We start from the raw sequence: 27,747 nt of genomic DNA, 5'->3' as shown, positions 1-27,747 counted from the left end.
ACCCGGGTCGCTAGGCCCGGGTTCGGGAGCGCGCGCGCCGTGCGTCCTTGGCCCGGGAGCGCGCGCGCCGGGCCGCCAGTCCCGTTCGTTGGGAATCAACCTAGAGCGGCCAGGATTGGAGAACTTTGTGGCCCGCCATGTTCTCCTTGGCGCTGCGGGCCAGGGCGGCTGGCCTCACCGCTCAGTGGGTAAGAGGCTCTGGGTGAACCCGGGCACTGTCGCCACCGTCGCCCACTCTTCGTGCCACCCTTAGCTTTGGTCCCGGGAGACCCCAGGGCGCTGGATGGCCAGCTGGCGGCGGCAGGGTCGCCGCGGCCTTCGTCCTCGGAGCGGCTGGGATGCTCGGCCGCTGTGACTGCGGCGGGTTTTGGGCGGTACCTACGGGGCAGGGGAATTGACCCCTAACTTAGTCAGAGTCAGGAAGGTGGTTGTCATTAGAACCTGGCCGTGCGTGGATCCCAGCAGCGAAGAAAGGGGCTGCTTGTCTGTCAGGCTTAGTGCTTACTCTGCATCAGAATTAAAAGCATGCTGGAGAAAATGCTGATGTGCTTGGTGAAGGCTTGCTGAGTTCCTTCAGGCCTAGGTAAAGGTGACCAGTGTTCCATTTACTGCAGTTTTTCATTCATTATAGGGCGTGCTCGGTAGAAAATCGTACTAATTAACCGTGGAAGAATAGTTCCAACGGCACTGACTAAAGAGTTGCAGTTTTACGGTCATTTGAATTTCAGGTACATCTTATATAGACAAAGGAATTGAATTGCCAATATTGAAACACTGAAGTAAACCGAAAATTGCAGATTCCGGAGCCTGTGAGATAGCTCAGCGTGAAAGGAGCTTGCCTCCAGGCTCGAGAACTCGAGTTCAGTGCCTCGAGCCCGTTTACCCGGAGGAGAGAACCACTCCGACAAGTAGTACTTTTGACCTTCACAGGCGGGACTTGGACACACAGTAAATAAACGTGAATGACTCCTGTAATTAACTACAGGACAATCAGGAAAGAAAGAAGCTTTATTTGGTTGAGTTTTATTTTTCAAGCAGTAAAATAAAAATTTCCCACAACAAAAGATTAGTATATATTTGTATAGAATCCATTCTGAGCTTTAGAATTAGACGTGCGTTGTGGAGGGTAGCATCACCCGTGACCTTTTGTAGTTATGTGACCTAGAGCAGTTAATCTTTGCTTCTGAAGCTCTGAACTGGGGATATTCCATTGAGTCTGTCAGTAATCATTTGAAGTCTCACTGTGGGTGTAAGTGTAGTGCTAGGTTCAGGTAACTGTGGATTGGATTATAGCGTTGTTGTTTTTGAGACAGGGTTTCTCTGTGTAGTCCTGGCTGTTCTGGAACTCGCTCTGAAGACCAGACTGGCCTGGAACTCAGAGAGCTGCTTGCCTCTGCCTCTATGATTAAAGGCATGTGTCACTGCCACTGGGATGGATTATAGTATGCTCCCGCCTTTTAAGGTGAGACCTTTTTAGGTCTCACTGTGCTGCCTTGGCTGGCCTGGTGCCTGCTAATTGTGCCATGCGAGCTTTGAACTTTTGGTGGTCCTCCTGCCTCACCTCCTGAGTGCTGAGATTACAGATGTGAGCTCACGCCATGCTGATGTACAGTAATGATAGGTGATATTTGGTGGCTCTTTTCCTGTGTGTTAAATAGCTGCATTTTACAGCTTATTTTTGAGGGTGGTGCAGTGTTTTCAGCAGTACAAATTAGAAACAGAATTCCTGTTCTTGGGTTATTTCATGTAAGAACATCAATGAGGTACATAAATGAGGTACATAGGAGTGTGGTTGGTCACTACTGAAATTTCAGCGCTCAGAAGCAGGAGGATCAGAATCTAGGTTATCTTTAGTTACATAGTAAGTTCAAGGTTAGCCTGGGCTATATAAATTCTTGTCTATAAAAAATGCCCAACTCAAATCCAAAGCCCCTAAAACTAACGAAAGGTAAACATGGTAGTATAGTATAGTATAGTATAAAGGGGTCAGTTAAAGGTTTTGCAGTAGAGGGCAAGGCTCTGCTCTGTGGAGATGACTGTATAGGAATGATTGTAGAATAGGTCTGATTGGAGTCAGAAGCTGGAACTTTGCATAGGTAAGAGAGACTCTTGCAAACCCGGATGAAAGATGATGAGGATGAGACTGTCTACCAAGAAGGGCAAGAAAAGTTCCATAGATAGCTTTTGTTTATTTTATCGTAAGGCAAAAGGGTAACTAACAGGTTTAAGTTTCTCCAGCCCTGGCTGGCCAGCCTCAAACTCTCAAGATCCACCCCGGTCTGCCTCCCAGGTGCTGAGATTAAAAGTGGCCTAGCACAACACATGACCTGAAAAGAAGTTAAATAGGAAAAAAAGGGGGGGAAAACCATAATAAATTTAAAGTAATATATTTTTGTAATTAAAGAAATAGTACATAATACAATTTCAATGAGTTCAATTTATTATGTAGTCAATATAAAAATAGTGGGATATTGGGTACAGCAAATAATGTCAAGAAATATGATTACCTATATTATCATTTTCATATCTGTATCTTCAGACCAGGTATATACACATAAACTGTGTGTGTGAGAGAGGGAGTGAGTGTGAGTGTGTGAGGGGCACATTTTATGTAGGAATAGGAGAGCCCATGCCCACACATTCCAGAGGAAGATGTCAGTTGTCTAATGTTGTTTATCTTTGTTTTATTGCCCTGAGACCGGGCCTCTCATTGAACCTGAGGCTCTTGGCAATGTTGTCTGACTGTAGAGCTCTTGACGTTCTGTGTCTCTTGCCCAGCAATGCTAGGTTTACAAGCATGTGTACTCGTGTCCATTTTTATGTGAGTTCTGGGGAACTTAACTCAGGTTTAATTTTTGCACAGGAAATAATTTTACCCACCAAGCCATCTCTCCAGTCCAAACTTTAATTAATATATATATATATATATATATATATATATATATATATATATATGAGTGAATGATGGGGTTGAGGACAGGGTCTTATGTAACCCAGGTAACCCTCAAGCTTTCTATACAGCCAGTGATGGCTTTGAACTCTTCATTCTCTTGCCTTCACCTCCCGAGTGCTGGGATACAGGTCTGTGCTACCATGCCTGTTTTCTGTTTGCCTTTTTTTGAAGATAAAAATCTTTTCATTGCCAGCCAGTGGTAGTGCATGCTTTTAATCCCAGCATTGGGAGGCAGAGGCAGGTGAATTTCTGTGAGTTCAAGGACAGCCTGATCTACAGACTGAGTTCCAGTACAGCTAATGCTGTTATACAGAGAAACCTTGTCTTGAAAAAAAAAAAACAAGCAAACAAACAAACAAAAAACTTTTAATTGTGTGTGTGTGAGTTTGAGTTTGTACATGCACTGATGTCCTTGGAGCTGAAGCCATAGGTGGTTGTCAGCCACCTGACATAAGATATTCAGGTCCTCTTTAGGAGCACTAAGTGCCTCTACTCACCAGCCTCTCTGGCCCTTGTTTAGGTTTTGAGGCAGGCTCTCACACTATACTTCGAGCTGCTACGGAATTCATTAGTTAGCCCGGGCTGGCCGCTAGCATACAGCATTTCTAGCTCAGCCTCCCAGGTACTTAATACATTTAAATCGGCTTATTAGTATGCATTTCTATACTGTCATTGTTTCCTTATTTGTGTGCATGTCTGTGTGTGTGTGGACATGTGCCATATTGGATGTAGAGCCTTTACTAGCTGAGTAACCTTGCTGGCTCCACTGAATGCTAGATAGCCTTGCCTTGGTGGATGTTATATACCTTGTATGACCAGGCCCCTTTACTCTTCACAAATAGTGGGAAATCAGAATGAACTTACCAAAAATCAAAGTAGGAGTAAGGTCTAATTAAGAAAATTCTTTTCTTGAGAGAAACTTTTAGCACATCCATTTTCTTTATTTTAAATCATGTGTCTGTGGCTAGACAGGTGCAAGCGAGGGCAAGCGCGTTAAGTGGATCTGGGCTCTTGAGCCTGAACTACAGGCAGTCGGTTGTCTGATGTGGGTACTGCAGTCAAAGTCTCCGGAAGAGAACCAAGTGTTCCATCTCTCTAGTCTCCTTATCCCGTTACATTTTCCAAAGAAAGCACCTGTTTGTTAGAGTTCCCCCTGTGTTCACTATCTGCCAGTTCTCGTCTTTGACCATACTGTTGGAGCCCCGCCATGCAAATGACCATAAGCACAAGAGTCAGTACGAGCTGAGACTCAGAATAGGCTTCTCATTCTCACTTGGGTGATGGCCCCTAGTTCCCTGTAATGCTGATTGACACCTTACAACTAAGTACAGTCCCAAGTTAAGGCTTTCAGTTTTGAGATGTTTTCCCCAAGAGTGGGTTTTTGCTGTCATCCTTACACCTTCCCCTCAGTGAATAATTTTGAATTATATCCTGGACATTGTAAATGTATAAGTTACACAGGTACTTCATTCTAATTTACTTCTTTAGACCAAATACTGGTTTTATTCTTTAGCAGAGCTGCTTAGAGTCTGTCTTAGAGACACAGGGGTCTGCCAGAAAGCTGAGTAGTTTCTATACAGAACACGGTGCTTCTCCATTTTGGCGCTTCCTTTCCTGGGATTTCCCACTTGTCTGTGCCTGAAGTTATCCAATTCCTCAGGATATTGGTTGGTCAAGTCACTTAAGACTGTTCCCGTCTCCTTATAGTTCTAGCTGCCTAGCACAGGGTGGGCTAGGGTTGTCTTCTGGGTGAAATGAAAAGACCAAAGCATTGGTGTCTGCCTAGTTTTGGTTGGTTGTTTCTTAATATCTTTTTTTTTTGTATTTTTTTATTGATATTTATTGAACTCTGTATTTTTCTCTGCTCTTCTCCCTGCCTCTGCTCTCCCCTCTTCAATCCTCCCCCAAGGTCCCCATGCTCCTAATTTACTCAGGAGATCTTGTCTTTTTCTACTTTCTACTTCCCATGTAGATTAGATCTATGTAAGTCTCTCTTATTGTCTACATTGTTGTCTAAGTTCTCTGGGATTGTGGTTTGTAGGCTGGCCTGCTTTCTTTATGTTTAAAAACCACCTATGAGTGAGTACATGTGATAATTGTCTTTCAGTATCTGGGTTACCTCACTCAAAATAATGTTTTCTAGCTCCATCCATTTTCCTACAAAATTCAAGATGTCATTATTTTTTTCTGCTGTGTAGTACTCCATTGTGTAAATGTACCACATTTTCCTTATCCATTCTTCAGTTGAGGGGCATTTAGGTTGTTTCCAGGTTCTGACTATGACAAACAAAGCTGCTATGAACATAGTTGATTACATGTCCTTGTGGCACGATTGAGCATCCATTGGATATATACCTAAACATGGTATTACTGGGTCTTGAGGAGGATTGTTTCCTAATTTTCTGAGAAATCACCACACTGACATCCAAAGGAGTTGTACCAGCTTGCATTTTCACCAGAAATGCAGAAGTGTTCCCTGTTCCCCACAACCTCTCCAACATAAATTGTCATCAGTGTTTTTGGTCTTGGCCATTCTTACAGATGTAAGATGGAACCTCAGAGTTGTTTTGATTTGCATTTCTCTGATGACTAAGGATGTTGACCATTTCCTTAAGTGTCTTTCAGCCATTTTAGATTCCTCTGTTGAGAGTTCTCTGTTTAGGTCTGTACTCCATTTTTTTTTATTGGATTATGTGATCTTTTGGTGTCCAATTTCTTGAGTTCTTTGTATATTTTGGAGATCAGACCTCTGTCTGATGTGGGGTTAGTGAAGATCTTTTCCCATTCTGTAGGCTGTTGTTTTGTCTTGTTGACCGTGTTCTTTGCTTTACAGAAAACTTTTCAGTTTCAGGAGGTCCCATTTATTAATTATTTCTCTCAGTGTCTGTGCTGCTGGGGTTATATTTAGGAAGTGGTTCCCTGTGCCAATGGGTTTAAGTGTACGTCCCACTTCCTCTTCTATAAAGTTCAGTGGCTGGCTTTATGTTGAGGTCTTTGATCCATTTGGACTTGAGTTTTGTGCATGGCGATAGATATGTGTCTATTTTCATTCTTCTACATGTTGATATCCAGTTATGCCAGCACCACTTGTTAAACATCTGGGGTGGGGAGAGAATTGGAATAGAATCAGGGCCAGGAAATGTAGTAACAGAAATAACAATTAAAATAATTCAGGTAGAATACAGACTTAGTGATTAGTAAGTGAGAGGGAAAGTACCCTGAGATATTTTCTTGGATCCTGGCTTTCAGATGTTCTGTAAAGACTAATGTTAATGCATATGTTGGTCTTTGCCTATAATCCTGGCACTTGGGAGACTGAGGTAGGAGCCTACAAAGTTTAGGCCAGCCTCGGCTATAGTAAGACTCAGTCTCCAAACAACAAGATAAAAGACTAATGCTGAATTATCATGACTGTTTTCTTATATCCTTGTTTAATTGAGGCAGCACATATGGGTGCATATTTGTAGAAGCACTATACAAATTATTTCTGGTAGAGAAGCAACTGGGATTAAACACCAGAATTATGTAGTTATAATGATGAATGCAAAAAATTTAGGTGTTTCTTTCTTTCTTTTTTTTTTTTTTTCCAAGACAGGGATTCTCTGTAGTTTTTTTGGAGCCTGTCCTGCAACTAGCTCTTGTAGACCAGGCTGACCTCAAACTCACAGAGATCGGCCTGCCTCTGCTGGGATTAAAGGTGTGCGCCACCACCGCCCGGTTTGCCCTCTCCACTTTTAAATGTGAATGTCTTCTGTGGATGTTTTGTTTTCTTGCTTGAGCTAGTATTACCGGAGTATTTAGAATCAAAACTTGGGCTCTGGAAACCGCAACAAGCTAGGGGAAGCCCTTTCTTCAGTATGCCAATTAAATAGTAAAAAGCAGAGAAAGATGTGTTCAAGTGTGATCACGTTGAGAAGAGGAACAAATAAGAGTCCAGTGACACCTTTTCCCTTAAGTCACTTTCGGGGTATTGATCTGAGGTATGGGTTAAATTAGGACACGAGGGATGTATAACTGAGCAGTCTTTATCCAAATGTGATGTGCCCATCACTGACAGATCTCTTGTCCAGCCTCCAGGTCTGTCCTGCAAGGTCCTGTGACAAGTTGTTAGAATTATGTGAAATTTCTCTCTGGAAGACAGGTTTGTCCTCTGGGTTGCACCAAGACTTCAGTCTTCCCCCTTCTCAGCATGAGATTCCTGGGGAAACTAATTCTTTTGAGGGTCCATTGTTTTATTAGACAGATAGCAAAGGGGGGGGGGGGACCAGCATATGTGTCTCTAAGAAGTCATCTCTCCTGCCAGGGCAGTTACACGGTCAGCAAGGAGGGTGTCAATAACAAGTTATCAGGTGTTAATATGTTTAGCATTCGTCGGCCCTCACAGTTGTATGTAGGGTAAAGAAACTACAGGTTTTGAAATGGTATTGCAAAGAATCTTTGCAAAGAGCCTGAAGAAATAGTCATTACAAATATAAGGAACCACTGAGTGATGAAGCACTGCGCTAACAAGCCATTAACTTCTGGAGATGCTCAGAGTTGGACAGAGAGAGGTATATCTATCTTACCTAGCCAGCTTTGGGCAGCTATGAGTTTGTCCTAACACGGAATAATTAACTCACTTAAAATGTGAAATTTTTGTGCTGTATACCCCTGTAATTTGATCAGATTTTTAAAAAATAGTTTTTATGTTCATTGGTGTTTTACCTGCATGTATGTCTGTATGAGGGTGTCAGAAGCCTTGGAACTGGAGTTGCAGGCAGGTGTGAGCTGCCATGTGGGTGCTGGTTCTCTGGGAGAAGCAGCCAGTGCTCTCAGCCACTTAGCTATTGCTCCAGACTCCAATCAGCTGGCTCTTGAGTGAACTCTTGATGACAAAATCCAACACTGTGCTTCAATGCCAAAATGTTTGGTATATTTGGTAAGATGGTCTGTGTGTGAAAGAAGCATCCTAGTGGAAGGGTTATATTAAACTGACTCCAACAGAACAATTAGAGAGCTGGGATTAGTGTACCAGAATGGAGGGGCTTGTGTAAAAGTGATGGCTTGGTTTGTTCTGCTCTCTCTTCTTCTTTTTCTTCATTTTTCCTTAATTCATCTATTAATTAATTAATTAATCTATTAATTCATCCTGGCCACAGCCTCCCCCAGTCCTACCCTTCCAGTCCCTCCTCTATGCCTTCCCATCCCTTCCTCTTCTGTCTCCATTCAGGAAAGGACAGGTCTCCCATGAGTATCAATAAAATATAGCATATCAAATTGCAGTAAGACTAAGCCCCTCCCCCTTTATTAAGGCTGGGCAAGGCAACCCAGGATGAGGAGTATGGTCCCAAAAGCCAGTAAAAGAATTGGAGACAGTCCCTGTTCCCATTATTAGGAGTCCAATAAGAGGACTAAGCTCCTCAACTGTAACATATGCAGAGTGCCAAGGTCAGTCCCATGCAAGATCCCTGATTGTCTGTTCAGTCTCTGGGAGTCCCTATGAGCCCACCTTGGTTGTGTGTTTTCCCGTGGTGTCCTTGACCCCTCTGGCTCCTACACTCCTTTTTCTTTCTCAGTAGGATTTTCAAACTTCATCTAATATTTGGCTGTGAATCTCTACATCTGCCTCCATCAGTTGCTGGATGATGCCTCTCTGATGATAATTGGGCCAGATCACCAATCCGATCATGAGAGATGGGAAGTTTGTGCTACGTATCCACTATTGCTAGGAGGCTAAGCTGGGATCCTCCCCGAAGACTCCTGGGAGATTCCCTTGCGCCAGGCTTCCACCCACCCTGAAAACCCCTCTACCAGCAGTCTCCCTCAACACTTTATCCCTCAGTGCTCCCCCCCACTTCCTAACCCCACCCGCCTTCAGACCACTCACAAAATCTCTTCCATTTCACCTTCCCAGGGAGATCTGGGTGTCCTCCATGAGCCCCCCTTATTACCTAGTTCTCTCTGGGTCTGTGGATTGTTGTGCTCTCCTTTCTGTGTGCCTTGAATGAAAGACTTAGTGTGTCGGCTATGCTCATAAGTGGTAATACATAATTAGCATGAATAACTCAGGAACAAAAGTTCCTCATGGTAACACCAGTGCTACTCCCACCCCCTTTCCACTTCCTTTAAGTAAAAGAGAAATTTATATATTAACTTCAGCAGAGAGGAAGTAGATGGTTTTCAGCTATATAAAACATAATTTTATCAGAATAATCCACAGCCTAATTACAATGTAAAAACCTGTTACTTGCAAATGCAAGGAACACTAATTTGTTTTGACAATGGCTCTTTGTTACAGTTATAAACAAAAGACAATTATCTGTCATGCTTTAAAAATTTACCTTAAATCTTTCAGTTACTGTTTTATTGTGTGTCTGCTAAATAGATAACAATGCTTTAACACATAACATATTAGGAAGTTCTTTCAGAGTAATACCACTATCTTAAAAGAACCCAATAAAAAGACACCCATTAGATAGATAGATAGATAGAGAGAGAGAGAGAGAGAGAGAGAGAGAGAGAAAACGCTCTTGCTTTTAATTCCAGCACTCAGAGTCTCTGTGAGTTCAGTATCAATCTGGTCTGCATAGTGAGTTCCAAGACAGCCAGGGCTTTCTAGAGAGATCCTGTCTCAAAACAAGCAAACAAAACCCCCTAAGTTTTACAAATATTAAATGAGGGGCTGGAGAGGTAGTTCAGTGGTTAAGAGCACTGGCTGCTCTTGCAGAGGATGGGAATTACATTCCCAGCACCCACATGATGGCTTGCAACCATCTGTAACTCCAATTCTAGGGGATCTTCCATAGGTACCAGTCATGTACATAGTACACAGACATAGATGCAGGCAAAACACTTATACGCATGAAATTTAAATAATAAGGTGAGAGATTGAGAGATGGCTCAACAGTTAAGAGCTCTTAGTGCTCTGAGGACCAGTGTTTGGATCCCAGTACACATTGTGTAGTTCTCAGCTCCCTGACATGCCAGATCTTCTGTTCTTTATGGGCTCCTGCACACACACATACACACACAAACACACACACACAGAGTAATGCTAGATCCTTTTCTGATCTTCATGCTTACCTGCACACACATGCGCCCACACAACCCCTTACCCCTTTGAGATCAGGTCTTTGTATATAGGCCTAGATTCATAGCATCCTCCTATCAACCTTCCTAGTGCTTAGGGTTATAGGCGGGGCTCTATCACCCCTGCTACTGTAATGTTCTTTAAAAGTGAATTCCCAAAAGTATTACTATGTTAAAAATGTAAATTCTTTGAGGTTTTTCATAAATCATACTAGTTTGCTTCCCTAAAAGGGAAGTATGAGTGTTTGCCTAATGCATTAGTAAGCCCATTTCTCCCATGCTCTCAACAAAATGGAATGTTATGTTTAAAAAAAAAAAAGCCCAAGCCAAACCTTTTCCTAATTTAAGCTGGTGATATTTTAAATGGCATGCTTTTAATTGCTAGTAAGTTTTTAAAATTAATTTTCCTTATTTACTTAATGCATTTATGATCTCTTCTTGGTGTTATCCTTTTATCATTAGAAGTGTGTAAGACTTAGTAATATCAGCATAGTCAGTAGATGATGCCAGAAGGAAAAGATACATAAAGGAAGGAACAGAGGAGTCAGAACCAAGCCCCAAAGACAGTGACTTTCAAGTAGTAGTTAACCTGATGTCAGTGGGATGAGTGTCAAGCTCAGGATGTGAAAAGAGTGATCAGATACTTCCCTACTTCAAAATGAATTATTACACTATTATGCAGTGATTGTTTTCTTAGCATTTACTTAGGTAATTGTTATTCATTTTTTTCAGTTATTATTCAATTGTTTTTATATTTCCCCATGTCCTCAGCTAAAGTGACAGCAATGGTCATTTTCTAGTTTAGTCTCAGTTTTCTTTATGGGGGTGTTTTTTTTTCCTTCTCTGTGTAGCTCTGACTGTCCATTTGTGGGTCACAGAATTCAGAAATGGTAGGATTTAGAATAATAGTTTAATTGTTTAGCATGGGAGGTCAGCAGTACAGGAGAGGAACAAGAGGACAGAATCGTTCCCGAGCAGTTGCACCTTATAAGTCTACAAGCATTAGAGGCAGTGAGGTGTGGGACTGGAGTTGCAGAAGTAGTTTAGTAAGAACTGAAAAGGCTGCCAGACTGGTAACACAGCCTATAATCAATCTAGTTCTGGGGAGGCTGAGACAAAGAGAAAAAAAAAATTAAAGACCAGCCTAGGCTACATAGGGAGACCCTATTTAAAAGAAAATCTTTAGAGGATTTTTTTGTGTATTTACCATATTTACTATTAGGACCAAGTTTGATAGTGTACACTTTTAATTCCCACTTGGGAGGCAGAGGCAGGTGCATCTCTGTAAGGTCAGCTTGGTCTACAGAGCAAGTTCCAAGGCAACAGGACTACGCAGTGAGACCCTGTCTCAGAACAAACAAAACTTTACCATCTTGTTGATTCAGCCAAAGGGAAAGAAAGACAGCCAGTTAATTCTCAGTATTGCATGCCAGCCTAGGGGAGCATAGTGTGAATAGGACAGCTGTGTTCAGCTCTGGTTTGAGTTTCGGTCAGTTCTTGCACTGACCCCACAAGTGAACTAATAATGTGCCTAGCCATTTCTTGAGCCTTTTGAAGGAGACGGGCATGGGTATAAACCTCCCAAGATGGTTCCTGAGATAACCTGATTCTCTTGCTTTAAGTTATGACTCTTCAAGTAGTTCATAAAAATTTTCTTAAAATTTGCGAGTAAGTTTTCTTAAAATTTTTTAACTTCAGGGAAGACATACAAGGAATTTCCACAAGACAGCTGTGCAAAATGGGGCCGGAGGAGCCTTATTTGTGGTAAGTAATCAAAATTCCTCATAATGGAAAGACTTGGAAATTTGAGTAAGTCTACTGTAATATCTGAAATTGTGGGGTATGTTACCACTCTTGTGGCCTAGAGTGTGCAGGGTTGAATGCAAAAGCTTTAAATCTCTGTTTTAATTTTGTGTGTGACTAAGAGCATGCATGTGCACTGTGTCCATGCAGAAGCTGGAGACGGTCAGAAGATACTGTTAGATCCTTAGGAACTGGTGTTTAGGCAGCTTGAGCAGCCATGTGGGTGCTGGAAACCAAGCCTGAGTCCTTTGCAGGAGCAATAAGTGCTCTTAACCTCTGAGCTTTTTCTCCCACCCAAAACACCAAAACCTTACTTAATACTTGTGTTTTTGGCTTATATTGGCCATTGTAGGGATTTAAATATAGCTTGTAAAATGATGTTTGGTTTCAGCTGACCCTCTCAAATAGAAACTAACACCTGAGAACCTAAGAGAATCTAGGAATAAGAATTTGGGTTATTGTTTAGTAAAGTTACTATGACCATCTAACTTGGTAGTTAGACTCCATGGTCTTAAAAGTCAGTCATGTTGGCTGGCTGAAGGGAACAAGGTTGTAACTTGAGAAATCCCTAAAGGGTATTAGTTTGAAATAGTAATATAGCCAGGACATTCCTACATAATAAATAGATTACTTTACTGAGCAGTCGGCCTCTATGTTTTTGGCTTCACATTTTTAACTCTAGGTGGTCTCTGTAAGCACCTCAGTTTTGGTGTACAAATCAGAAAGCTTTAGATGCTGTGTCTGTTTATCTTGATATGAGTAATTTTTAGGAATTAGTCTAGGGTTTGACATCAATGTAGTAAACATGTACAATGATTTAGACTTTGTAAAAACATTAAATTGGCCATATTTGAAATTATTGTCCAAAGCTTTTATTTTCTTCCCTCTTTTGATTAACACCAATAACAAAACTCTGAGAACATCGAGGTATTCTGTTTATATTAAGCTTAGTATATTGTTTAAAATTTTTTGAGATGTGTCTCACTATGTGTTGCTGGCTGTCCCAGAACTTAGTATATAGAGCAGGCTGGCCTTGAACTCACAGAGATTTCTGTGGGTTTTTTTTTTATTTTTAGTTTTTTGAGAAAGGGTTTCTTTGTGGTGCAGGTACCCTTAGAGACCAGAAGGGACCACTGGATACCCTGGAACTGGAGTTAGGAGTTATAAGTTGCCAAGTGTGGCTGCTAGGAACTGAACTTCAACCCTCTGCATTAACAGCAAGCGTTTCTAACCTCGAAGCCATCTCTCCAGCCTATATGTACAATTTTGTGTCTTAATTACATAGGACTGCCAATTTGTATTTACTAGCCCATTCCTAGTGAAGTTGGATAGCTATTTTTTGGGATTTATTAATCTTTATTAATCTTGTTTTTATTTGTGTGTGTGTTTAGCATAGAGATACTCCTGAGAATAACCCAGATACTCCATTTGATTTCACACCAGAAAACTATAAGGTATGATTAAGTAAACAATATAAGTGATTTATCAAGTACTCACTGTTTTCATCTGTGTGAAAGGCATTTTCCTTTTACAGAGGATAGAGGCAATAGTGAAGAACTACCCAGAAGGGCATAAAGCAGCAGCTCTGCTTCCAGTCCTGGATCTAGCCCAAAGGCAGAATGGATGGTTGCCCATATCTGCTATGAACAAGGTACTGAATTCAGTTTTGCCTTAGGAAACAGGAAAGGTTGTGTGTAATAACTTCTTTATATAGAAATCATCATGGTAATCAATATCAGAGTTTAGGAGTTTGGGGTCCTTTAGTCTCTCTCCCTCTCACACACAGGATGGATGGATAGACAGACAGACAGATATAACCTCCTTAGTGTTTGTTTTTTTTTTTTTTGTCAGTTCCGTTAATAAAGTTTTTATTCTTGCAGGAAAATAGGCATCAGTGTGAAAGAGGTTTCTGTCTACCCTACCGTCATCCTGTGTCCTTTTGTGCTCCCTCCCCCAACCTTTTAAGGGAAACGATCTTAATGAAAAAAATTCTCAAATGTGTATAATATAGTATGAAGGCATTTTGAAAATTAATGCAGTGTTTTAACACCAAAATTACAGGGTGTGGGGGTGAATATCCCTTACTAAATGTAATCTCTTAATATTTTGACATCTTTGTTCTAGTCTTTAACAAAAGTCTGTATGTAATATATGGTATGTGTGACATTTCTCACTTTCAGAACTGCCATTCAACCCACTTCATCCTATGAATAAACTGTAAGATTCATCTTCTTTTCTGAGACACTAGCCCAGGCTAGTTTTCTGTTGTTGTTGTTGTTTTGTTTTTGTTTTTTTGAGACAGGGTTTCTCTGTAGCTTTGGAGCCTGTCCTGGAACTCACTCTGTAGACCAGGCTGGTCTCAAATTCAAATATCCACCTGATCCACCTGCCTTTGCCTCCTGAGTGCTGGGATTAAAGGTGTGCATTACCACCATCGCCCAGTTTAGCCCATACTAGTCTTTTTTTTTTTTTTTTTTTTTTTCTTGAGACAGGGTTTCTCTGTAGAGCAGTCCTAACTGTCCTGAAACTAGCTCTTGTAGACCAGGCTGGCCTCAAATTCACAGAGACCCACCTGCCTCTACCTCCCGAGTGCTGGGATTAAAGACGTGAGCCACCACTGTCTGGGAAACCCACAATAGTCTTTTGCCAGTTTTCATGCCTCAGCTCCCAAGCACTAAGATTAGAGATGCGAAGATTAATTGTTTTGAAACAGTTTCAGCAATAATCTAGATTTTAGTTTACTTATAGCCTGTTAATACAGTAATTACATTCATGTGACAATACAGCATTTCATTTACAAAGTGCCGTATAAATTCAACTAATTGTATTTTCTACTTGACTCTCTGTCATTTGTAGCTCACTCAGTCTCATCTTTATTTTCTAAACTTTATTTGGTTTAAGTGTTAAGGTAGAATCACAAAAAGGAACAAAAGACAAAGGCTATCATCCTTATTCAGAGACTAGGAATAGACTTTATCTAATAACCACCAATGCAAATTTTAGGTTGTGTTGATTTTTTGTTTGCTTCGTATACTTCCCTAATACTGGAATAATGTTGCAAAGCTTTATTTAACTAAATATTATCCTTAGTAAACACAATTGGTTAATTTTTTCAGAAACCTTGTTGTAAAATGGAGATGTAGCTGAATGAAAGAGCATTTGCTTATCAACTCCAAAACCCTGGGTTTAATCTCAAGCACTAAGAAAGAAGGAAAAAGCAAAAATAGTATGATATGTAGTGCTTGTGAAAAGTGTTTTATTTGAAATTATACCTGTTTTTAAACTCTTTAAAAATATTTTAAGCAGGCTGTTGTGGCTCATGCCTTCAATCACAACACTCAGGAGGCAGAGGCAGGTGGATCTCTGGAGTTTTGAGGTCAGCCTGGTCTACAGAGCAAGTTTCAAGACAGCTAGGGCTACACAGAGAAACCCTGTCTTGAGAAATCAAAAGAATATATATAATATAATGTATTAGATATATGTATAAATTAAATTTAGCATGACACATGCATGCCACAGCATGTGTGGAGGTCAGAGGACAATTCTGTAGAGCTAGTTCTGCAAGTTCAGTCCTGACTCAGTCTTTATGAGAATTCCAGGGATCAAACTCAGGTCATCAGGTTTCTGTGGTAAGTAAGCAAGGTCTTTTATTTGCTGAGCCATCTTGCTTGCCCATTTTTTTCAAAAAATGTTTTTAATAATGAGAAGTCTCTCCTAAGTCTTGTTGATAGTAAGCCTCCAGAAGAAGACAGAACAAGTGACAGTGTCAGAGCACTTAGGACATACTGTAGTTCTATTCAGAGTTGGGTGCATTATACTTCAGGTAGTAAACATTGTAACCGTCTTCTTTAATGTCTTAATATTTTAGGTGGCAGAAGTTTTACAAGTACCTCCAATGAGAGTATATGAAGTAGCAACTTTTTATACAATGTATAATCGAAAGCCAGTTGGAAAGTACCACATTCAGGTCTGCACTACTACACCTTGTATGCTTCGAGATTCTGACAGCATATTGGAGACCCTTCAAAGAAAGCTTGGTATGGAATACTTCATTTCTTTTGTTAACAGTACCAAGATTAGCCCAGGGTGTGGTTACATAAAACCTTAATGCCCAGCACTTGGGAGGCAGAGACAAGCGGATCTACAAAGTGAATTCCAAGACAGCTAAAGCTACATAGAGAAATCTTGTTTTGAAATACCTCCCCCACCTCTCCATCCCCCCCCCCCCCAAAACAACACCAAGATGGTCTAACAGGCTATGGTAATGCACACCTATAATCTTAGCACTCAGGATGGTGAGACAGGAGGATTGTTGAGCTCTTCTAGGTCAGTCTACGCTATATAGTGAGCTCTGGGTTAGCCTGGGCTATACATTCAGAACCTAGCTCAGTAGCTCCTTTCTGTCTATATTCCCTGCCTCCCAGATCAAATTGTCTTTTTAGATCTGACATTTTCCACCTAAAATTTTCAACTTCAATTTATCTTATTTGGTTTGCACTTTCTTAATACTTAAAAAAAAATCATTTGCTTTTATTTCTAGTTTGTGTTTTTCTGATTTTCTGCTTCAAGGCTAAGCTTTTAATCTTTTAATCTATGTTAACCATTAAGTGTGTTTATAAGGCTTCTAGGAAAGTTGTCTCTCATATGTCAGCATTTGTCACAAACAAAGACTGTTCATGGCCTAGAGAGATGACTCAGCTTAATGTACTGCTTTTCCGGAGGACCCAAGTTCAGTTCCTACCCAGCATCTATATATCAGGTAGCTCAACAACTATCTCTTGGGGTAACTGCACTTGCATGTGTGAATATACACATACACACACAAGTGAAAATAATTATAATTTTAAGATGTCCATGTACTTTTCCAGAGAAGCAACGGAGTAAGTAGCAGCATAGTAAGACTACTTCATAATAAGGGAAGTTTTAAATAGGTCTAAATAGAGCATACTTATAAAATAATTGGTCATTTTCCATACAAAATTGCCATTGTTGCTTTTTTAACTTTGTGAAGTTAAAGTAAGTATCTTCCTGTACTGAAGAAACAGGACTCACACTAGAGGCGAGCACTTTCAACACTGACTTGCATCCTCAGCCGCCCCCCCCACTTTTTTTTTCCACTTCGTTTGAGATAGTATCTTACTGAGTTGACCAAGCTGTTCCTGCTTGTAGTCCTCAGTCTTTCAAGTAGCTGATCTTTGTCATCAGTTGTGGCTTTTTTTCTCCAAGTCCTTGCATGCCACAGACACATTTAGGTGATGTTTAAGTATATAAAGCAGGAAGCTCAAGTTGGCCCCAAACCCAGCTCTAAGGCTTAGATTCTGATAGCTGCTTGGTATGTAGTATATAGCTCGACTAATAAAAATGTAGAGACAGATATTGGGGTTCAACCTGAAGACCAGAAAAGCAAAGTAATCAACCACTAGAGAGATCTTTTCTCTCTACCAAGTCTTCAGACCAAAAGGGCAAGATTCTGTCTCCATGAATCCTCAGGCTCCACTCCAGTGAGCTCCTGTCTCTTCCCCTTTATACTCCTCTCTCCATTCAGTCATATCGCTCCTGTCTCCAGTCTTGTGTAGCCCAGGGTAGCCTTGAACTCCCAGAGATCTATCTGCCTCTACCTCCTGAATCCTGGGATTAAAGGTGTGCGCCACCACTCCCTGACCTCTAGTAGCTTAACTTTGCATTCTGACCTCAAGCTGTATTTATTGAAATACAAATAAAATATCACTATAATATTAGTTATGTCAGGTTTTATATCCTTTCTTATTTTAGCACATAAATGTAATATATCTGTGCTTACATCGTGTGGTATAACTGGACTTTTTGTAAAGCACAGTGTTTACATCGTTTTGCTATTACAGATAGAGTTACCCTAGTATTTTCATATGTACACATTAAATGCTCTTCATGTTGTGTATTAAGATTGTATATAAGAAAAATTGCCAGGTCACACTTGTCATATTTTGCCAATGTCTTCCCTTGAGTGTATGAGTGTTCCTTAATAATCTTTGATCCTTGGTTTTCTGATTCTTTGCCAATCTAATGGTATAACTGTATTATTAGCAGTCCAATTATTTGCTTTTTAAAATGACTTTATTTTTATGTTTAATTATGTGTTTGTGCAGTACCCACAGTGGCCAGAAGGCCTGAGACTGGAGTTAGAGGTTGTGAACCACTTGTGGGTGCTGGGAACCGAACCCAGGTCCCCTGAAAGGGCTGCCAGTGCTCTAACTACTTAGCAATTTCTCCAGCTCCTATTTACTTGCTTGCTTGTTTTGAAGCTTGAGGGCAATTTTATTAGTTTAAAAGAAAAACCCCAAAGCAGGCATGGAGGTAGGTCTTGTGGCAAACAAGCAGCTAGGTGGTAGGGAAGTAGTTCAGTCTTAGCACAATGTGAATGAAAACTGAGTAAGCTCTGCTCTCCAGGCTTTTATTGACTGTAAGAAAGCTAGGCACAGTGAATTTTATGTTTTTATTTATTTTGAGATGGAATCTTGCTAAATAGTCCAGGCTGGCCTTGAACTTGAGATCTGTCTTGCTTTCCAAGTGCTGATTTATATTTTGCTTGGTTCTTTTCATTTTTTACAGAAATTTAATACAAATCTATTTTTATATACCTCTGTAACATACTGTTGATATGCCATTTTTCTTAAACCATACTGCTTTTAAGCTATAATCTATTTCTTACAGTGATCATTTACATTTTTAGGAATAAAGGTTGGAGAGACTACACCTGACAAACTCTTTACTCTTATCGAAGTGGAGTGTTTAGGGGCCTGTGTAAATGCACCAATGGTTCAAATAAATGACAACTACTATGTGAGTATCCAGCTTCACATAAGCTAATATTCTAGAGTATCCTATTTAAAATACTTTATTTCATGCCCATGTGTGTTAGTTCTTGAGGTACTCATTTAGAAAAAACTATTTATAGAAGTATCTAGAAGGTTTTAAAAAAATTATCTTTAAACATTTTGCATTTTTCTCCAGGATCTGATAAACTTGAGTTTTAAATTATGATGAATTTAATCATTTATATATAGTAGAAACCAAGATGTAATAACAACACTTTAGGGCATTTACTTAGATAATATTGTCTATTGATATCATTATTTGCAGAAAAAATTATACATATAATTATAAATATAAGTAAAGCACCTCAAACCTTCTTTTTCTCTGCAGATACTTCCTCTCATAATTTGGTATGGATCCTTCTTATAGATGTTTAAAGCTTTTTCTGTAGTCTATATCTGTAATAATATGTCATGTTGCTTACGTTTTTAAAATGTGTAACATTTAAAATGTTTTTAATTGTGTAACATACCTCTATTACATTTTTAAAAAAATTATTATTTTATTTTATGTGCATTGGTGTTTTGCAGTGGATGACAGTTCCCCTAGAATAGGAGTTACAGACAGTTCCGAGCTGCTGTGTAGGTGCTGGGAGTTGAACCCTGGTCCTCCGGTAGAGCAGACAGTTGCTCTTAACCACTGAGCCATCTCTACAGCCCCCACCCCCCATACTACTTTATACCTCACAGATTTTGTGTTTATCTCTTTAACTTTGACCTGTAAGTTATCTGGCAGTGTTCTTAATATCCAAATATGTGTCGTTTTCTAGTTAGCATTTTAAAATTACTTGCTGTCCCAATTATATAATGGTTTATCATTATAGTATTTTGTTAGTTTATATTTCTTTTGTTTGTTTTCAGACAAGGTTTCTCTATGTAGCCCTGGCTGTTTTACATCTCTCTCTGTAGATCAGGCTGGCTTTGACTCTAGAGTTCCACCTGCTTCTGCCCCCTGAGTACCAGGATTAAAAGCACAGGACACCACCATCCAGCTTATTTTTTAGAAATTAGTTCATAGATATTCCTTGAGGTCTTTGTTGAAGAATGGATTTGCCTTACTTGTCCTGCTCACAGAGATGTTAAAGGTATCTCCAAAGCTGATCTCTTTACAGCTTTTGCTTTGTTCATTCTGCAATGCCAAAGTTTCAAGACTAGACATTTTCTTTGCAGGACAATGTGCTTTCTAGGTTATCTTTATATCAAATGTACAGCCTTCTTTGAATCTTAACTTTGTGTGGTTGGGTTTGTGGTTATGAAGACCTTTTGTGCTGGACTGGGGTCTTGTCCATTGCCCTTCTGGTTATTGAAAACTTGGAGACAAATGTATTTGGTGTTTTCTTGCTGATTTTTTTTTTTTGTTTAGTTTGGTCTGTTATGTATTCCTCAAATAGAAATTAGACAGGGCTTTGTATGAAGCATGAATCTTGATATAGTAGCCTACAGGCATTTTTTTTTCAGTTAGTAGTTGGAGCTTTTGATTCAGGCCTCTGCTTATCAGTTACAACTATCGATGATAATTATTCATTGTACTATAATGTTTCTTCCAGGATTTGCAATTATTCTCTTGTTCCTTGGCACTTATCTACTTGATTTTTTTTATTGTCTTAGTCACTGTTCTCATTGCTATGAAGATATACCATGACCAAGGCAACTCTTATAAAAAAGAAAGCATTTAATTGGGGCCTTGCTTGGTTTCAGAGGTTTAGTCCATTATCATGACAGGAAGCTTGGCAGCAGGCATTGTGCTGGGGAAGTAGTTGAGAGCTACATCCTGATCCACAGGCAGCTCTATGAGTGCTGACACTGGGCTTGGCTTGAGCTTTGAAATCACAAAGCCCAACCCCAATGACACACTGCCTTCATCAAGGCCATACCTCCCAATCCCTTCAAAAAATGCCACTCTCTGGTTACTAAACATTCAAATAGATGGGGTTGGGGGGAGGTGCTGTTTTTATTCAAACCACTTAAATAATCCTCAAAACAAGTTCAGATTGAGTTATCAGTAAAGGAACTTGAGAGAGGCAGAGAGTGGTGAGACCAGAACTCAAATGCAGAGGTTTCACTTGTGTATGAGGAGGCCGCTTATTTGTTCCCAGCTGCTCAGTCCCGAAATAATTACACAGAAACCATATTTTTTGTAGTACTGTTTGGCCAATAGCTTAAGCGTATTTCTAGCTAACTCATATGTTAAATTAACCCATCTCCATTAATTTGTGTATTGCCACAAGGCTGTGGCTTACTGGGTAAAGTTCCGGCATCTGTCTCTGGTGGGGCTACATGGCTTTTCTGATTCCACCCTCTTTTTCCCAGCATTTAGTTTAGTTCCTCCCACACCCCAGCTAAGTTCTGCCTTGCTATAGACCAAAGCAGTTTCTTTACTCATTAACCAATAAAAGCAACACACAGAAGGACCTCCCATACCACACTTGAAATAAATGTAGTTTTGACTCTTTGGCTAAAGCTCTTGATGTGTACTACATTATATATTGAAGTTATTCAGTTGTAGCTATCTTGGTAACTAAATAAATGAATTAATTTTAAGGATTTACAGATTTTTTTATAGCAGTAATTCATTAATGACTTCAATTTTTCTATAGGAGGACCTAACACCTAAGGATATTGAAGAGATTATTGATGAACTCAGAGCTGGGAAAGTTCCAAAACCTGGGCCAAGGTATATTCTTATCTATAATAAACTCTGATGGCGTGACTTACACTGTAGTAATTATAACCTTAATTTTTAAGAATTTTATTCTCATAAATGCTGACTGGAAATTTACATATCTAAAGTTGTCTCCTGAGCAAGAGAAATTTTTTCTTAAAAATCTGTAAGATAAGGCTGGGGAGATGGCTCAGTGTTGATAATGTTCTTTCCATGTAAGCATAAGGATGGGTGTTAGAATCCTAGAACATATATGAAAGCTGAGTGGGAATGGTGGTTGGGCTATAATCCCTGTTGGGAAGAAGAGTCAGGGAATCCCTAGCAAGGTGGCTGACCAGCATGGCTACAACACAAGCTGAGAGCTCAGCAGGAGACGTTGGCTCCATATGTAAGGTAGAGGGTAATAGAGGTAAACACCTAACATTGACCTTGAGCCTCCAGGTACACATACATTTCATACACATATGGAAAAAATCTTATAAAATAATCTGATCTACCAGAACATTTATACTGAAAGAGAATCGTATGCGGATAGAAGTCTGCTGCTTAAAAGTTCCTATTACTAGAAGATTGATCTGAAGTTAGCTTCCTTCTTATTTCCACCTAAAGATCCAGTTTTCCCTTTCAATCAATACAGGATAATTTAAAATATTTTTTAAAATTATTATGTTCATGTATAGTGTGTATGTGGAGGTCAGAGGACAACTTTGTGCAGTTGGTTCTCTCCTTATACCTGTACAAGAGTTCCAGGTTTTGAATTTGGGTTGCCTACCATTTGCAGCAATCACTTTTTTCTACTAAGCCATGTCACAGACCCCAATACAAAGTAAGCTTTATTACTGTTTTTTTTCTCTTAGTACAAAATCATTTAAATACCTCTTTCAAAAAATAATGGTTACTTTTCTTGAAATAACAATCTTGTATTCTTCCTGTCCTTTTTGTCGTACTGAATATCACAATTGGTTCTTTAATTGGTTCTTCTAATATGATATAGATTGGTTTCTCAAACTAATTATGTACAGTCATATGCCACATAATGATATTTAATCAGCAATAGACCACAGATAGTACCAAAAAATTACAATAAAGCTGAAAAGTTCCTTTTATTATTGATAGGGTCTTACTTTGTAGCCCTGGCTGGCATGGAACTCTTAACTATATAGACCAGGTTAGCCTTGAACTCACAGAGGTCTATCTGCCTCTGCCTCAGAGTGCTGGGATTAAAGGTGTGCACCACCATACCTGGTCAGAGTTCTTTTTTAAGAAAAAAATGTGTAAATGTTAATCACTAATAATCATTACTTGCTTTTCTTTTCAGGAGTGGGCGTTTCTGTTGTGAGCCAGCTGGAGGCCTTACCTCTTTGACCGAACCACCCAAAGGACCTGGCTTTGGTGTGCAAGCAGGCCTTTAACTTATACTCAACTGTAAAAACTCTCACTGGAGAAATAAAATATGAGCCTATCTGCATATGCTTCATACTATTTGTTTCTCTCCACTGTATGGCTCGGCAGTAACCTAGCAGCTTGCAGCTGTTAAGTATTATGTCAAAACAACAAAAACATCACCTTAGTCTACCTGTAAAGACTCTTATTATTATAATCAAGTTACTCTAGTGTCACCATTTTAAACTGCCAAGTCATTTCTATCAGTGTTAGGTTATGGTGCAATAAAAGTTATCCAAATTTCAAATATGTTTTTCTTTCCCATCTCTAGATGTGGCCAAGTTTTATGCTAACATTTTCTTTTTATAAGCCTCATCAGTATTTTCGTTAAACATTTTAATATTTAAGCATACAGTCATTACCATGTTTCTAACTTGTAAACCTCACTGTTAATAGGGGTAAGAGGGTTTTCTCCAAAAGCATTTTATTTATGTTTGTGTTGAGACAGGTTCCCATTCTGTAGCCTTGGTTGTAGACCACTGCCTCTCAAGTTTAGGATTACAGTAAAAGCATTACTGTATTAAAAGCATTACTAGTAAGAAGAAAAGTTAAGCCAATTTGATGTTATCTTTGATTATAACCTATCTATCTATTTATTTATTTAGATAGAGGATCTCCCACTGTAGACCGGGCTGGCCCCGCCCCTGAGTGCTAGGACTAAAGGTGTGCACCCACCACCTGGCTTTTTAACTGTATTTTGTTGTTGTTGTTTTGAGGCATGGTTTCACCGTCTTTCACTATATTCTTCACCGTGAAAAAACACAATAATTAACTGATGGAGTTAGTATGATGCATTTTAAAAATGGGTGAATATGGACAACATGTTTGTATGAATAAAACTCTTACATTCAATTCAAAATGAGGTAATAATACAGTATTTGGGAAAAGTCAGAAAGAAATAGCTTTAATTTTTTAATTAATGAAATAATCAGGCAGTCAGGAGGAAGAGGCAGGTTAGAGGTCAGCCTGGTCTATGTAGCTAAGTCCACCCTAGAGCCTATTGACCTAAAAGCAACTTTTTGTTTCTAGTCACCCATATCCAAGTTAAATGTTACATTCCAATAGCAGCCAAGTGCTTTCCTACTTACTGTTTATACTGATTTTTTTTTTTTTTAATATGTGAGAGTGACTCCTGCAGGCACGGGACGGGTTTGGAAAGAAAATCTTAATTTCTTTTTGATGCAGGTTTATGACTCTGACAAGCCCAAAAGTCATGTCAGAATATTCAGCATGTGACAGTCTTAAACTTCTCATTAAGGTCCTAACGGATACTGAAGGAGGCCACAGTTAACGATGAGGGAGAGGATGATTTCCTGTGGAATTGTAATTTGGGTGGTTAAGGCACAACGGTTGCAGGCTAACCGCCATAGATAAAAGCCTTCAGAGGAAGCAGCTAGTGAGATGGTAAAATTTCCTCACACACCCCATGAGACACAGGGTCACACGTGGACAAATTTATTGAAATTTCTGTCCAGAAAGGTCACAGGATCGATCGTGTGGCTAGAAGCGGACGTAATGCCGCGTTCATTGCTACCAATGATCATTACGGTGCTTTGGGGACTGGGTGCGACCGGCCGGGAAGAAGCTGTCCGCGCGCACTGCGGCTCGGATGTCAACGCGCACCCGTCCCACACCGCCGAGATGCCCTCCCGCCGGCGCGACCACCGCTAGCAAACCCGTCCCGGTCTCGCGGCTCCAACTCAAACCCAGCAAAACTAGGTGCGTTCCCTTCGCCGAGCGCCGGCACCGACGTCACCTTGCACGCGGTTCCCACCGTTCCGCGGGCGCGGCTGGCCCGGGAGGCCCAGGACTTCCGGCCCCCTCCGCAAGGTTCCGTTCCGCACGAACGCAAGCCGCCACCGCCGCCGTGCTCGCGGATCCTCCGGAGAGCCAGAGACGGGCGCGTCGGGGGCGGGGCACGGCGGTCACGCCGCCCGTCCCGTGCCTGCAGGAGTCACGTGCCCTCAGGGGTCACGTGCTCGCGCCGCAGCCAATCGCAGAGAACGCTGTCCAGGAGCAAGGAGGCTGTGGTGAGAGACCGACCAAGACCGGAGATGTTTTCAAGCCTGGCCCCGGCGGCATTAGGGGCTGTTGCAGCGTCAGCGGAGACACCGGCAGCGGCGGCCACCCGGAGGCCCTCGATCAGGGGCTGAACCCTTCTGCGCCCGCCGAGCCTCGGGTCCGTGCGGGCCAGGGGGGCGTGGCGACCAGAGGGGAGGAAGGAGGGCGCGGTTTCGAGTCTGTCCCGGGCACCAGGGAGGAGACCCTCAGTTCTGTGCCCCGTCTCCTCCCCGGAGTCAGGTAGGGGGTTGCGCCTCCGCCAGCCGCACCCAGCCGCCACGCGCCGCCCGGCCCGGTCCGGCCCCAGCCCGCGGCGCGGCTCGGCCGTCCGGACCGTGACAGGCCGTTGGTGGCCGCCCCGCCCGGCATCCTGACGGGTCGCAGCGCAGGTGGGGCTGCGGCTGGGCGACGCTCGGGCGGCGGCTAGCGCGAGCTCCTTGGCCGCGGCTTACCGGAACATGGCGCGGCCGGGAGGGCGCCGCCGGCGCACCGGGACGGGCGGCATCGCGGGGGGCGCGCCCTGCCGCCGCGCGCTCCCGGTGCCAGGCGCGCTGCGTGCGCGGATGTCGGTCGGAGGCACGGTGCGGGCCGGGGCGTAGGAGGCGCGGTGGGTCCCGGGAGAGGTGCGTGAAAGCGAAAGAGCTGCGACTGGTGTTGCCAGTTCTTTCTTAAATGCTTGTGCGACCTGCCCTTGCCGGCGCTGGGCGATCAGGTCTGAGTTTGTGCCAGATGATGCTCGGAGACCCTTAGAGCGCGTTGGAGTCTTAGATCTGATATTGAAGAGTTATATGGGGTGACGCATCCTTCAGGATCCAAAGCGTTGAATAAATGGTTGTCGAAAGAGGTCACCGAAACCCAGCTGACAGCTGTTTTAATAATCACAGTGAGAATCGTTGAGGATGGAAGTGGACAGAATTGCACTAGTTGAACACGTAGGGAACATTTGAAGCAGTGTGTTGTAGGGACTGTAATTTCCGCTGGACACCTTGTAGATCCAGCAATCGATGACGCTTTGGGATTATCACTAATTCTGTGGTTGAGATGAACCCTGCATTCTCAGTCATGTGTTTCTTCTTGTTTTAAAATGGTCTGAGTCGATTATGAAGAAAGACGAACTATTCATGTACTCATTAAAAACATATGCATAAGTCGACCGTTAAAAATGTTGGTTACTGATCGTTTTCAATTTCGTCAGTCTTTACACAAAGGCTTTCCTGGAGATTAACTCAGAATTGGCAATATGTGCTCTGTTGGTGTCCAGTTTAAACCACTGCGTTAGAATTGCCGACGTAAGGATGAAGATGTTATATTACCCTTTGAGAACATTTCAGTACAACATTTAATATCTTAATACATTTGTTTACGTGTGTAGGTGTGAGTGCAGAGGTTACAGGACAACTTCCTAGAGTTGGTTCTCTCCTTCCCCTATATGGGTCCCAGAGCTCCAATTCAGGCCCTTGTTTTAGTTTCAGGTAGCTTTTACACTCTGAGCTATCTTGACTCCCTACTGTGAACCTTTTGATAGGGCTTTCATTTGGGTTAAAAGCAAAAATATATAAAAATTCGAAAAGCTTCTCTCGGAGTTGGTAGAGTGAGAAAGGCTTGACTACTTAAGAAACCTTTATGCTTGATAGAAGCACTCATCAAATTTCTGATGCTCAAGAGGGGCAGTAGTGGTGCATGCCTTTAATCTCAGCACTGGGGAGGCAGAGGCGTAGATCTCTGTGAGTTCGAGGCCAGCCTGGTTTACAGAGCGAATTCCAGGACATCCAGACCATTACACAGAGAAACCCTGTCTCGAAAACAAACAAAACAACAACAAAAAATTTAATGCTCTACATGACAGCTTGACCCAGGACAAACCTAACTAGTTCAACGAGGCGTTCTGTTTTGGAGAAGGGAAACCAGAGGGTTAAGTGTATTCCTTTGTAGAAGATTTAAAGCTGGAGAAGTAGCAAGAAGATGGATCAGCTGCTGCTGCCTTAAACAAAGTCAGAGTTTCTTTGAACTTTAAAGTTGTTCCTATGCAGCATATTTTATTTTTGTTTAATCAAGTAACAGAGGGTCTTCCTGCCGGGGGAAGTTGGAGGTCTTTCTCAATTTCTTACAGTTTCTGTATTTTAAAGTTGTTAACATAGTTTATGGACTAAGCAGAGTTGGAACAGTGGGAATCGCTGGGTATGCATCCTATGAAGTCTGTTTGAGGAGGAGTTAAGAGAGCAATCGTGAAAGAGCCCAGTGGCTGAAAATGTACAAAACATTTGTCTTGGTGGTTTTTTGGTTTTATTTTTATTTATTTATTTATTTTTGATTTTCAGTACAGGAATTCTCTGTGTAGTTTTGGTTGTCCTGGAACTCACTCTGTAGATCAGGCTGACCTTGAATTTACAGAGATCAGCTTGCCTCTGCCTCCCAAATGCTGGGATTAAATCCTGCACTACCACTGCCTGGCTTTTGTATTGGTTTTTTAATCCAGGAAAAAAATACTTGCTGAACTTTATAGAGTGCTGGGGTTAAAGGCAGGATATAAAGGCACGTGCCATCACACTCTGCAATTAATTTTTCTTAAAAAAAAAATTGAGACAGGGTCTCTCCCAGACTGGCTTTAATTCAGTGTAATTCAGAATGTCCTTGAAGGATTCTCTTGTGTACTATACCTTTTTTTTTTGGCAAGCTCTCAACTGAGTTACATCTCAGCTCCTGTTCCACCACCCACTTTTAAAAATGTTTATTATTTTTTAAATATATAATTTGTTTTTATTTTGTGTTCATTGATGTTTTGCCTGTGTGTCAGTGTGAGGGCATCAGAAGCCCTGGAACTGGAGTTATAGACGGATATGAGCCGCATTGTGGGTGCTAGGAATTGAACCTGGGTCTCTGGAAGAGCAGTTAGTGCTCTTAACCAC

The 27,747-nt window shown here is 41.3% G+C and overlaps 2 protein-coding genes across 4 annotated transcripts in view; both read left to right on the top strand.

Annotated features, from left to right (window-relative positions):
- Positions 1–31: 31 nt before the first annotated feature.
- On the top strand, positions 32–22,805 carry Ndufv2 (NADH:ubiquinone oxidoreductase core subunit V2). Its single transcript, XM_048442097.2, has 8 exons — positions 32–188; positions 11,720–11,785; positions 13,216–13,278; positions 13,359–13,475; positions 15,693–15,861; positions 18,534–18,643; positions 21,273–21,349; positions 22,656–22,805. Exons 1-8 carry the CDS (start codon positions 138–140, stop codon positions 22,747–22,749), a joined length of 747 nt encoding a protein of 248 aa, XP_048298054.1. The 5' UTR covers positions 32–137; the 3' UTR covers positions 22,750–22,805.
- A 1,888-nt stretch (positions 22,806–24,693) lies between these two features.
- Positions 24,694–27,747, top strand: part of Ankrd12 (ankyrin repeat domain 12) — a 110,873-nt gene continuing 107,819 nt past the window's right edge. For 2 of the 3 annotated variants that reach the window (XM_048442094.3, XM_048442092.3), the window contains exon 1: positions 24,694–25,081. The gene's annotated coding sequence lies outside the window, so the exon portion shown is untranslated. The remainder of the gene's footprint in view (positions 25,082–27,747) is intronic. The other variant, XM_048442091.3, reaches the window with a different exon arrangement.

The sequence above is a fragment of the Myodes glareolus genome, chromosome 1 (assembly GCF_982192425.1).
Source record: "Myodes glareolus chromosome 1, mMyoGla1.1, whole genome shotgun sequence".
Taxonomy (NCBI): Eukaryota; Metazoa; Chordata; class Mammalia; order Rodentia; family Cricetidae; genus Myodes; species Myodes glareolus.
The sequence above is the reverse complement of the archived record's forward strand: the minus strand, read 5'-3'. Positions and strand labels throughout refer to the sequence as shown.

Excerpts from the sequence above, each read along its gene's own strand:
- Ndufv2 (XM_048442097.2), top strand. The coding sequence starts at position 138 with ATGTTCTCCTTGGCGCTGCGGGCCAGGGCGGCTGGCCTCACCGCTCAG. Across the intron at positions 13,279-13,358 it reads TCACACCAGAAAACTATAAG|AGGATAGAGGCAATAGTGAA; the intron begins GTATGATTAAGT and ends TTCCTTTTACAG. Across the intron at positions 15,862-18,533 it reads GACCCTTCAAAGAAAGCTTG|GAATAAAGGTTGGAGAGACT; the intron begins GTATGGAATACT and ends TTACATTTTTAG.